The sequence below is a fragment of the Phodopus roborovskii genome, unplaced genomic scaffold, assembly GCF_943737965.1.
Source record: "Phodopus roborovskii unplaced genomic scaffold, PHOROB, whole genome shotgun sequence".
In the NCBI taxonomy this organism is placed as follows: domain Eukaryota; kingdom Metazoa; phylum Chordata; class Mammalia; order Rodentia; family Cricetidae; genus Phodopus; species Phodopus roborovskii.
This window is the reverse complement of record NW_026126433.1, coordinates 8,388,772-8,402,261: the sequence shown is the minus strand read 5'-3', so window position 1 is coordinate 8,402,261 and position 13,490 is coordinate 8,388,772. Positions and strand designations below refer to the sequence as shown.

Genomic DNA, 13,490 nt, shown 5'->3' with positions numbered 1-13,490 from the left:
TGTGTCTCCATCAGGACTGGACGATGGAAGGAGTGAGGAGGAGGTATCCTTTTCAGTTTCTGCTCTCAGCTTCTTCAGAGTGTTCTTACATGGGCATTTTCATCCCTGTTAGCAATTTCTTGTCTAAGGACAATTCTCCGGAACCTTGGTGCTTGGGTCACTCCAGCTTGAGATCCTCCCAAGCCAATGCTACAGTATGGTCTCACTTTCCTTGTCCTCCACCTGACCCAGGAAGCTCTCACACATTGTGGCTAACATCTGCAACACTAGAAAACCCTAGACAACTGAATATTTTTAATTTCTCATACTACCTTGCTCAGTTCCTTTAGGTATCCTTACATCCTGGGAACAAGGAATGCTCAAACCATCACTCCAAGAATTAATATCCAAAAGAGGTGATGTGCTTCCTGGGTGATCAAATGCTTGCCTTACATGGGTAGGAAGTGAAGGAATTTTCTTACAGAATGTATTTCCCACATGCTGAGATACCTTTGAAGACAAAATAATTATAGCAATTAAGTCTGAATTCTTTTGATAACTAACCCTGCATTGGGGGGGGGAGTGGTAAGACAGGCTGAGGTAATTTGAGACATGGAACATCTATTATATAGATGAAGGAGATCACACTTTCAACATGTGGTAAGCCTTGTTTGTTTTTCACAGTCATGTGATACAACTAGAAAACTGGGTTTCTGGTGGCTCCAAATTTCCATTGCTCTTCTGTGTTCCATTGCTCTGCTGTGGTCCATCCCTCCTTTCCCTTCTACCACGCCTTCACCAAAAGCCAACCAGCTTTTCTTCTTCTGGGCCAGGCCAAAATTCTCCAAATAATGCCAGCGCATAACTGATCACCAGTGAGATACAAACAGGGTACCTTGATACTAATTATACTGCAATTCCATCGTCCTTGCTTCAATAAACTTGGCCCTGGATGGAAACCAGCCACATCTGCATAATTCAAACTCCAGATATTCCAAATCCTACTCTCCCTTGCATACCTAACTCAGATCTATCCTCTGGGATTCTGTCCTGGCAGTGGGGTGGTTCTTTACTCTTGCTTATGTCCACTATCATGGGGATTGCTCTCAACCTCCATCTTGGGTACCCAGAGGTTACTAACTTATTCAATGGCAAACCGTTGCTTGTTTGCCCTCTGAACCCCCAAGTATTAACCAGGGCCTTCCAGCTCTGCTACGTTGGTTCCCAGTGACAAGGACTTCATGACTATTTCTTTGGTTGACAATTGCTACACATGGGGCCTTCCACAGTTGGCAGATGGTACCTGGGATCTGACTACTCTGATGACTTTCAGGGAGGAAAAGCTATCACAGATAGGAACAACAAATCAAAGTCAAACAGAACAAAACTGTCTTTGTAAGTATGCCAAGAGAGATAGCATCCTCACCAAAGAAAAAGGATTCACTTAAAAATAGCTCCATACTGTATCAATATTAGCTCTACTTATTGCCTCCTATCACACCTAGAAATGTGTACCACACTCATCAAGTGTTTTCAGGTTTCTCACTTATACCACATCCTCAGTTACAGAGGGGGAAAGGCTAAAAAGGAGGCTAAATAAGTATTCTAGATATTAATATTACAATACCATGATGTGGCCCATTTCTTTTGGACTTTTCATCATTACCATATACTAAAGTATGTGCCATCACCATACCTGAGACTGTATTTTTAGTGCTGGCCCTAGCTTCAGCCCCATGGTGCCTCGAAGATGCTGCTCGGTGAGAAGGGGCAGTGTTTCTCCATCAATTGCATGGTCCTTAAATACCTGAAGAAACACAAAAATCATTAGACTGGTTGCTAAGCCTTGTAGTCCAGCCTGGGTCTCATATGCAGATGGTTTGGTGTTGGAGTGTTTGCATATAAAAGCCTGCATGAAGTGACACAGAGACCTCTCTTTGGTTGCTGGTTTGTCTAGGCTCCTGCGCCATGTTGTCTAATAATATCTGGAATGCTCTGTAGTTCTGTTTGTTGGACTCACTGCAATCTGGGGTAATTATCCAAGGGCAGCATCTGTGCCTTACTGTGCAGGCCTGATGCAGTGTGGTGGATGTACTCCCTGGGTCAATCAGTAAATGGGGACAAGTTTGTAGTAAAGGGATGGGGGGAGGATCCATCACAGATAACATGGCTCCTTGTGTGGGCAGATGCATGCCTCTGTCTTCTGGGTTAAGAGTATGGTGGAAAGAGGCCAGGAAAGCCTGGGCAATTGCTGTCCATCAGGGCCTGCTCTGACTCCAGTCAGTGCACGATGCCTTTCTCTCAGAAGCTAGGAAGCCTCCGGTGGTAGATACCCAGGCAGGTGAAGAGTGGGTGGGAGGAAGCATGCTAGTGGTTGAACTTCGCAGTGCCCAGCCTCCCCTGCCTCACAAGCCTCCTGTGCTCTTCTGGGGGTTCTCTTTACATCTTCTCCACCCTCCTCAGACATCACAGCTTACAGGGTTCCCTTCCTTTTTACACAACCTTCTAATTTAGAAAGAAGAGGAAAAGAAAATGGTAGGTAGAATTCCCTGTAAACCTGGACAATAACCCTAAAATTGGATACTCCTTCCTACTGCCCTGAATAATGTAAGAGTTTGCAGCACCCCCCCCCAAGGTAGGGGCTCACAGTGGGAACCCTTGTTTAGTCTCCAACCTCTCTTTACTGTTCCATTAATATTTAACTGGGCCACCACCATCAGTAAACACTCACGGGAATGACAATAACACATTCCATCTCCACACCCGCCCCTCCTCTCCTTCCAACAGCCCCATGTATCAAATGCAGTTGGATGCTTTGGTGTTCATGTTATCACTTCCCCGTCATTCTGTCTCCTCTCATTCTGTCTCCTCTGATTCTGCTCCTCCTCATCCCCTAAGCCAGTCTCCTCGCTTCTCCAGGTGCCTGTGCTATACCAAACACATGGTGCCCTCCCAGGTCTACTTGCTTATGCTCGCTACAGGTCAGCCACATTTGGAAACACTGACTGGTCCTTTGTGAAGAGACCACCCTAGGTTCTGAAAGCTTCTGCATAGCTATTCTTGGTTGGGGTTTTTGTTGCTGTTGTTGTTTGTTTTGTTTTTGGGACAGGTTCTCATGTAGTCCAGTCTGGCCACAAAACTGGTCAAGGATGACCCTGCTTCCTCTTCCCTGCTTCCCCAGTGCACATTGGGCCATGTCTGTGAGATAAACATGCACATACTTTTTATCAGTTTCAGACATTTTTATATGTCAGGTTCATTGAACTGGATATTCACTTGCAATAAACTGTTGAAGTGTTTCCTGGTCATCCCTAAACAGCTACGTTGCAAATCTTCTCACTGGATCTCTTTATTTCTTCTATTAAGAAGAAATATTAAACTTCTATTAAGTTTCTTTCTTAGAGAATATAACAAAACTACAATAAAGTATGAAGTAGCATAGCATTGACAAATTATATGTGATTTAAAGAACAAACTTCTCATGTAGCTTTATTTTTTTCAAGGTTGTTTGTTTCAGATGTGTGGGGGGGTAGAGGTCCTACTATGTAGCTGAGGCTAGTTTTGAACTCAGTACTACTGCCGTAGCTCCCAGTGTAGGGATTCCAGTCATATGCCATCATACCTCACCTTAGACACATTGTAAAGACTTCACTTGCACAAGGTTGGCAAAGAGGGTGAGTATAGAGGGACGGAGAGTGAGTATAAAGCTGACCTGTCCTGGGAGTTAAAGGAAAAGAAAAGGAAAGGAAAGGAAAGACTTATGGTGGTGTGAATAAAAGTCAGGGTGACACTTCTGGCAAAACTCCCTGTGAGAACTGTGTGGGCAACAGTCTTGGGCTGTGTACTCAGAATACACTGGCGCCTCCTCATTTCTGCACAGTTTTTTCTCAGAGAGCAGCAGTGGGTGCTCAGCAGGGCTGCTAGGTCCTGCAGATGACGTCACATGCAGTAGCTCAAAGAGTGAAGACTCCAAAATGTGGTCCTCCCACATACATTTGAGAAACTTCCATTTCTTGGGCTACTGACACCCTGTTGATGGCAGACAATGAGCCAGCAAAGTTTGAGGTGTTGATGTTTCTACGACTTCTGTGTGCCCACAAAGACACAACTGATATGAAGTGTAACATGCATGTAATACTGTTGCAGGGGCAAGGCTGTTTCTTTTTTGTCCATTTGTGGAGGCAAGTCCTCACCCTACAGCTCAGATGGGCACAAATTCACCATCTTCCTGCCTCAGGCTTTCAAGTGACAGATTATACATCATTCCTGGCCCCTTGTTTTTGTGTTTGTGCTCATGTGTATGCATGCACATGAAGGCCTGAAAATAACCTGAGTGAAATTCCTCAGACACCATCCACATTGTTATTAGAGACAGGGTCTCTCACCTGCCTGTAACTTGCCAAGTAGACTAGTCTGGCTGGCCAGCAAGCCTCAGGGATCCATTGTTTCCACCCCAAGCCCCAGTGCTGAGGTTACAAGCAGGCACCAGTATGCCTGGCTTGTGTGTGTGTGTGTGTGTGTGTGTGTGTGTGTGTGTGTGTGTGTGTGTGTTCTGGAGGTTGAATTCAAGTCCTTTTGCTGCATGACAGTATGACAGTCTACTGACTGAGTTGTCTCCGCAGTCCCTTTTGTCTTTTCTGTTACTTAGGTACTGTAGTAAATATTTCTCATTCTTGCTGGATATTTCGAATCTGAGTCACCCTCTTATAAGTCTAGACAGGACAGAAAATTAAGCTAATAGTAGCTCCCCAGGGCTTCTCTGATATTTGTGTCCACCAGTCATAGGCAACTCTCCAATGAGAGACAGTGTCACAAAGTGGGGATTTTGTGGGAATCCCTTCCAGGGGGCAAAATGCAAGTTTGATAAAACTCATTGTGCATTAAATAGTTTCAAGCTTTCATAGTTTTTCAAAAATCCCAAGTTACCTGGGCATAGTCTGAACAGCCTGGAAGACTTCTGATGAAGTTATGAACATCATCTACAGTCCATTTCTGAATATCAGCCAAAGAACGGTTTTCCCTAAGTGCAACCAGTTCATGTGTCCCTTTAACATGAAAAGAAAATGATTATGTGATGTGAAATTTCTTTTTAGAAGGGGATGCTGAGGACTCGGGTTTGCGTTTAGCTCCATGAACTCACTAAGGTCTGTCACCACAGGGTGCTCCGTTTATAGGGGCCAAGTTTGGAACTCCCTGAAGATATTCAGTCCCACTCACAGGCAATTTATTTCCCCCTCTCTTAAAGTCTCTTCAGTGACATAACAACTCAGAGTGGGCAAAGAAGTTCCAGATTCATTCTATGATATCTGAGGTGCTGGCTCCATGAGCTTCATTTTTCATATTTATGCTACAATATCACGTTATCTGGTCTCCTGCAGCCATCATGGCCTAAACATGAGCCAAGAACTTCATAGTAAAGCTGCTGGTGTGATGGCTATCTCAGTGCCCTAGTTCACTTTAATGTCAAGTTGACACAACCTAGAATTACCTAAGGGAATCTCAGCAGAGGCATTGCCTATATCAGCTTTATGTGTGGGTGTGTCTATTAGGGGATTGTCTAGATTGTTAATCGATGTGGGAGGGCCCAGCCCACTGTGGGCAGCACCACCCCCTAGGCAGGTTGTCTTGAACCATATAAAAAGGCTAGTTATTATAAATCTTCCTGGGGGACAGCAAACACTATTCTTCATGGTTCCTGCCACTTTCCTTATCTGTGAAGTGAGTTCCTTCATGGAAGTAATGCTGTGTGGAATAAGCAGGTTCCTGCCTTCGAGTTCCTGCCTTCGAGTTCCTGCCTTCGAGTTCCTGCCTTCAGTTCTGGCCTTGAGTTCCTGCCTTGAGTTCTTACTTTGACTTAGCTGGTGGCCTGTGACTGAAAACTGTAACTGGAATAGACTCTTCCCTTAAGTTGTTTTTTATTACTGTTTTGCCACACTAACAGGAATGGAGCTACAACAATCAGGGGCATGCTAAATCTCTGTTTTGTTTGTTTGTTTGCTTGTTTGCTTTCCTAAACAAGTTCTAGGGACCTATCAAATATGGGGTTTTCTTCCTAGTATGTTACTTTCAAAACTGATCATTTATACCTTTGTCATTTTTTTTTCCTATACTTGGATATAGGGGAAATAGTATTTATACATTAAAACAAAATCTCTTGGGGCTGTAAAGATGGCTCAGCAGTTAAGAACACTGGCTGCTCTTCCAGAGGACCCAGGTTCAATTCTCAGCACCCATATGGCAGCTCATAACTATCTTTAACTCCAGTTTCAGGGGATCTGACACCTTCCTAAAGACATACATGCAGGCAAAACACCTATGAACATAAAGTAAAAATAAACAAATAAAAAGCAAAGCAAAGCAAAACAAAAGCCCTAAATCCAAAAACCACAAACAAAAACTCTCTAATTCATCTTAAATAAATTCACAATTAAATTAAAATTTTAATTAAAAATCTTCATAATTTCTCATATTTACCCCCTCAATCTGGTTTATATATAGCAATATAGTATTTTTAATATGACTTATGAGAAGTGATAAAGTGACTTTAAGAAGTCATTTAAAACAAGATTAAGAAAACAGAGGTGGGTGGAAGGTACTGGAGAGATGGCTCAGTAATTAAGAGTGGATCCCAGGCAGGTCACATCCACCTGTACCTCCAGATTCAGAGCATCCCATGTTCTTTTCTGATCTCTGAAAACACTGAACACACATGATGCCCACATACACATGCAGGTAAAACACCCATACACATACAATAAAAATAAAAACACATCCTTTTAAAAATGGAGGTGGGAGAGAGACAGAGAGTCTGGAGTAAGAATGAAGGCCACAGTAATCATGGCTGTCACAGTTCCCTCCACAGTGGGAACTCCTGGTCACCCTGGAGCCGCTGAGTACCCGCCCTTGATCCCCGGGACCTACCTGGCAGAGGCAGCATGGACACTGGCAGGCTAATCCCATTCTTCTCATCATAGCCTTCATAGCCCGGTTCAGAGGGCCCTTCCTTCCCACCATCCCATGCCTTTGCTTGCATTGGCTGGAGCTCTCCGCAGGGGTTGGCGAGGCCTGAGGTTGGGTTTTCATCAGTTTCCCTTGACTCCTGGTTGTTATCTACCTCGATTTCAGGTTCTTTGGTATCCTCTTCCTCCTCGTAGAGAGCCACAGGCATCTGGCCTGAGCTTCTTTCTTCTGCTTGACCTTTGAAACTCCCCTTATCGTTCCCCAGGGGTTTCTGATAAACAGAACCTCTCCTGAGTCGGTATTTCTGGCCCCAGCATTCTGAGAAGTGTGGTCTGGTTGCCAGCAGAATAGGGTTTCCCTGAAGATGTCTGAGGGTGCTTCTGTGTAAATGCAGATCACTGGCAGGCAGTGTGCTCCTGCCTTGGAAGCCTGTAGGGCCACCCAGGCAACTCGACCCATAAAAGAGTGGCATCCCCAGGCCAGCCAGTCCCTTGGGGTTAACTCTTTCCATCCTCCTCTGCTGGTAAAGAGAATACATTTCCATTTCTGCCCTAAAAACAAAATTATGTAGTCTACATGACCCCAGGCAATCATTAAAAATCTAACATTTTTTGCATTTTATTTTTTTTTTTTGAGTGAGGAGGGGTGGGTGCATGCATGCTGTCACGCATGTGTGGAGGTCAGAGGACAATGTGGGGTAGTTGCTTCTCTCCTTCCACTGTGTGTGCCAGGGATCAAACTTAGACAGGCTTGGCAACAAGCACCTTGATTTGCTGAGCCGTCTGGGGCTTCAGAAATGTAATTTTAACAGGCCCTTGCCTTCCTTAAGCTCACCCCTTTGCTTTTCCTATGCTTACAGTATTTGTCTGAGCCTGTTTGATGGAGACAGGAATGCCCTCAGGTAGAAGGAGTGTGGGCTTTGGAAGGAGGCCTGAAAGTGGAGGGTTTGTCTGAGGTCACAATGCAAGCCTGAGTTCCAACAGTGGGGGCTGCCTGTTGTGCATAGAGCCTTACAGGTGAGTGGGTGATGTAGCAGGGTAGTTACTTGCCAGACACTAAGCTTCATAAAGGTGTTTAATTTTGCAGCACAATGATAGTGGGACTCAGGCAATCAGTGCTTGTCCCTGTGGGTCTAAGTCACTGCACGTGGGGCCCTGCTTCTGCTCACTTCACTTTGCCCATCGGCCTGTGATCACCTGGACCCATGCCTCTCCTGGAGGCCAAACCTTGTTCCTAATAGATGTACTTTATTAGCTGCTGGCCACTGCAGATGATGACCACTGTTGGGCTGCCATGAGATTTCCTGGGTTCTAGTGACACTCTGAAGACAGGAGCGAAGCCATTTAAGACAGAAATGCCAGTGGGAACTTCAGATGACTCACAGACAGGATTTTGAAGTATGGATCGACAGAAACTATTGAACATGCAGACCCATCCACTCTTAGCTCCACTTGGTGGACTGCGCACGGGGCGGTATGTGCATGTGTTGTGTGTGTTGTGTGTCTGAGTACAAATGTGCACCTGCGTGCACACACTGTAGGAGAACCTCAGGTGTGCTCCTATCCTGTGCCCTCCTGTCTCACTACCCTGCTCCCTCAGAGAGGTCTTTTACTCAGACCGAAGCTCACCAGTTTTTGGCTAGGCTGGCTGGACAGCAAACCCTCTATCACCCATCCCTGCCTCTACCCCGGGATTAAAAACACATGTGGTCACACCCAGCTTTGTACTTGGATGCCAAGGATCTGACCTCGAGGCTTCATGTTTGTATAGCAAGCATTTTCACTAAACTTTTTAATCCCCAGACCCCGCCGTCTGCTTTTTAAGCATCTTTTTATTATTAACAAGCTTGTATAATTTATTCTATAATGCAGCTGAAGTCCTTTCTGTAAATGATTGGTATGTGTGTGTATAGATGGCATGTGCTCTTTATCATGTCACCTATGTACTTCTGTTGGATTTATATGTATTTATTTAATTTACTTAACACAACTCAGCTGAACAAATGACCCTGGGATTGAGTAGGAGACAAATCTAACAGTATATTAAGTTACCTGGCAGCATGATGCCTTTCCATCATCTCATTCCTTGTGGTCACTGCCTTTATGGGTTCAGGTGGTAACATGCCCCAGCCTTGAGAGAAGGAGAGGGTAGGGAGGGAGAGAAAGGACCACCCCAGCCCACAAACAAATTAGAAACATGCACTTGAAAATGATAAAAGAATTCAAAACAGAATCTGCAGAAACCCCTAAGCTGGACTAGAACGTGGGAAATGGTATCAGATCTTACCCTGTTGGCCTAGAACCTGATAAACACCACCAGATCAACAGAGGGTAACATTGCAGTTTATCCTTGAATTGTCAGTCTCGTGACTGGTAGCATTTTCCTGTCATACTTCAAAGGGGAGAAGATGGCCTATGCCTCCTTGATGTGTCTTTTCGTGTCCTGTTTAATTGTATATATTTCTAAGGTACAATGTGATGTTTTGACAAATGCGTACAGTAGAAGAATGGTTAAATCAAGATACTAACACATCAACCACCTCATATCTTCATTATTTTTATGGTGTAGACATTTGAAATCCACCAGCAGTTTTTAACTATATAACACATTATTATAAATCCTAAATACTATCTTGTATTAAACATCTCCAGGATGAAATCAGAATAAAAGCGAAGTTTCTCACCATGACTTATGAGAACATATGCTATTTCATTAATTAGGTTTGGTGTGGGGTACTGAGAACTGACTCCAGGTCCCCATGTGTGCTAATCAGGAGCTATACACTCTATCCTCATCTCGAGTCACAAACTGCCTAGAGCAGTTAACTCTGAAAATTATCTTTGAAATCCCTCAGTTTCTCACATGAAAGATAAGACAGATGGTGATGTTGCAAGTCTGCTCTCATTTGTGATTAAATTGGTGCCCAGATGGGTTAAGCAACTGAATCTTGCTCATACAGTGGTACCACCACAAGCTCAAACCAAAAAGCAAGTGTGCAAACTGCAAAGGGTAGCGGCGGCCCAGATCTCCAATAGGAGGAGCATCAGCACCACGCACAAACAGCTGTCGTACACGTGGCTCCAAATACTGGTGCCACACACACACACACACACACACACACACACACACACACACACTCATTGCTCATACCTGAGTAGAAGTGACTCGACAGAGGGTTTGCCAGGTTAGCGTTTGGGACAACAGAGGATCCAAATTGGGAAGGTATACAAAACTGGCTCGGGTCAGTTGGAGCTATACTGGAAGACAATACATCTCTAGGAGGGGGGAAAAAGACAAAGAAGGTAGGATGTAGCTGGAATTATACAAAGTTTCTACTGCTCAGTATGATGATCTAACTCCATTGTTGAGTTAATTGAATTTAGAATCATCTAAAAAATTGAGGCACATTTCTTGACAGGCTCACTCGGGGATTTCAAGGGGGTTATTGAGGGCAGAAGATGTGTCTGGGATCTTGTGGGAATCTGTTGAAATCAAAGGAGAAAGTGAGCAGAAGTGAGTATCCTCCCTTTTCTGATCCAGCATAATTACTCAGCTGTGGTATACCTCCCCTGCTGCGATAGACAGAATCCTCTGAAAGTGTGAGCCAAAGTCAGGTAATGTGGTCACAGCCACACAAAAGTAAGTAATTCTTGTAGGTGCTAGATTTTTAAATCGCTGCCTGGGAGTCCGGAAACTAAAGTGCGAACGCTCCGAAATCTCTCTGGTGATGGAGAAGTATGATGAGAAAAATGAGGAGGAAGGGACACAGCAAGCAAGACAGCTTAGGGATGTCTTGGGGAAAGACCCACTCAAGCCAATGCCATGTCGGAATATTCACAAGGGGCATGATGCTCTGAGCACACAGTTTGTTCGTATTTAATGGTCCTTTGGTGGCATTTGCCATCTAGGATAAGTGTTTGGCCCTCTCAGTGAGCAACTTATTTATTTTTCACATCCTGTGAACAAGGACAAATGCTGGGTTTTAATTTCTCTTCAGAATGTCAAAATATTCCAAAGAAGTGAAGCTAGAATATTTCCAGGAAGTACAACCAAACTGCTTGTAGTTTCCCTGCTATTGAAAGAATGATTTGGTGACAAGCAATCCAGGGGATCCACATATTATAGACTTAGTTAGAACGGAGCCTTAATCTGATAGGATTGGTCCTCTTAAGGACAGAAGTGGACTGTGGAGGGCACCCTGCATACACACAGAGGACAGCCATCAAGGGCACAGTGAGGGGATAGCGTTTATAAGACAGGAAGTAGGACTCACTAGGAACTAACTGGGCAGGAATATGATTTTGGACCTGTAGTTTCCAGAAATGGAGACCTTATTTTTTCTTTACTTAAAAAAATGTGTCTGGATGTTTTGTCTGATATATGTCTGTGCACTAAGTGTGTGCAGTGTCAAGGTGAGAAAAGGGCATTGGATCACCTGGGGGTGCAGTTCAGACCATTGTGAGTTGCCATGCTGCGAATGCTGTGAATTGCATCCCATCCTCTGGAAAGAACAGCCAATGCTTTTGACGGCTGAGCCGTCGTCTGTGCAATGAATATCATGTGTGACAACCATGTTGTCTTTTGTGTTTTATTGTGGTAGCCTTAGCAGACTGATATAGCAGATTTGTGCTTGATATAGCCAGTCACATGCCAAGTAAATGTGTTTATCTAATCAGTTAGTGGGTCAAACAAAGCTTCAAAGGGAAAGTTGAGCCTTATGTTTTGAAGGTAAGACCAGCAGAGTGCCATGAGTCATGGCATAGTTCACTGAGATAACACCAATGTTGTTTTACCATCTAATGTTAACATCATTCCAAACTAATGATGGTTTATTTTCTCTTCTGACTGAACTACTAGATTGGAAAGACATACCTGTCCACAATTGGAGGCCCAAATGGTGGGGGGACCAGTGGGACCCTCTGATGTCCCGATGCTGTCAATAGAGGGTTCACAGACATCACTGGATTTGTCATCAGATTTCTTGATTCTGTTGGAGCTCTAAAAAGAACAGGTACATTAACAAATACCTACTGAAAAATATTTTCCTGTGTGTGTGTGTGTGTGTGTGTGTGTGTGTGTGTGTGGAGGCTGTTTCTCAAGAGCTGTCTGCCTTGTGTTTTGGGGATCTGGGGCTGGCCAATCATCCCTAGGGACCTTCCTGTTTTGCCTTTCCCAGAGCCAGATCACAATTGCACACCACTACACCTGCTTTTGTTCGTTCATTTGCTTTGTTTCTTATGTGGGTTCTGGGCATAGAACCTCACACCTATACTTTCATGAATTGCTTGAATTCTTCTTAAACATAATGACAACCTCTTTGCACATTCACAGTGCTTGAGAAGATTCACTGCACCAAGCTTTCAATTATAAAAAACAAACTCCCCCAAAGGAAGTAAGTGGCTGCTAATATCTGAGAACTGGTTTTGTAAACTCCCCTTGGAATTTGTTACAGTCCACAGGGCAATGCCACACCGCACCACAAGCAATAGTAGCGCTGAACCAGCCCTGTAAGATTCCAGGGATGCCAGCTCTCTCCTTTGAAGTTACTTGCATCCTTACTCCTTCCTATTTCCTCCTTGTCTCCTAGTCCCTCCTATCTTCCTTTCCTATTGGCCAACAGTGCTTTATTATTAACCAGTATGAGAAACATATATACATAATGGCAAGCCCTTCCGTATGTTCAGTCTTTGGGAAAATATTCTTACAGAGTTGATAAGATTAAAACAGAAAACAAAGACAGAGGCCCTCAATGGCTAAAAGATACCTAGTTAGGGTGGGTATGGGCTGATTGCTTGAGGTGGTTTGATAGAACGAGGGACCAAATTATATTGACGTGAATATAAACATGCCACTCCATACGTTACCTTCTGATCACAAGGCTGTGATCAGAGAAGAACTGTTGCTAAAGGAGGCTATCTGCCTTACACTTTCTCATTAACTCTTAGTATCCTCAGAATAATTTCAAATACTGAACAGTACTACTAGTTAAACAGGTCATTTTTAGCATCTCTTTCATTCTCAATCGTCATCTTAAAAATATGAGAAAAAAAGATGGAAATGAATGGGATTTCCCCAGCATGTGTGAGGCCCTGGATCCAATCCCCATCATGAAAAGAGAAAAGACAAATAGGAAATGCTCCAGTTTTCAAGGATTTTTTTTTCTTCCTTGTGTGTCATTTGGTTTGATTTTTGAAATAACTATAAATTCATTTGTATGGTCTGAAAACTGAAAATTTTTCCTGTCTGATCAGATACATGGGTCACCCAGGGCTGGCTTTGGCCACTTGTTTGTTTATTGAAAATAGATTCTTCTTTCATACAGTATATTTCAACCAGTTTCTCCTTCCTCCACTCCTCCCAGCTCTGTCCAGCTCTCCTCTCTCCCAAATCCACTCCCCCTTCATTTCCCTAATTTTAATGTTCTTGATTGGCTATTTCTATTGTATTCCTATAATTGGCTCCCTAAAGTGTTCTGCTGATGTCCTTTATGTGTGTTGTAGTACTCTTGTGCCCGCACTCACACCCATCAGGTACACATAAAAATAATGACA

The 13,490-nt window shown here is 43.8% G+C and overlaps 1 protein-coding gene across 1 annotated transcript; it reads right to left on the bottom strand.

Moving 5' to 3' along the window:
• Nucleotides 1-294: 294 nt before the first annotated feature.
• On the bottom strand, nt 295-11,912 carry Samd7 (sterile alpha motif domain containing 7). The gene is made up of 7 exons (XM_051185870.1): nt 11,812-11,912; nt 10,090-10,214; nt 8,991-9,069; nt 6,901-7,490; nt 4,906-5,024; nt 1,676-1,786; nt 295-489 (listed from the first exon to the last, which is right to left on the bottom strand). The coding sequence occupies exons 1-7, from the start codon at nt 11,910-11,912 to the stop codon at nt 295-297; spliced, it is 1,320 nt and encodes a 439-aa protein (XP_051041827.1).
• Nucleotides 11,913-13,490: the final 1,578 nt, after the last annotated feature.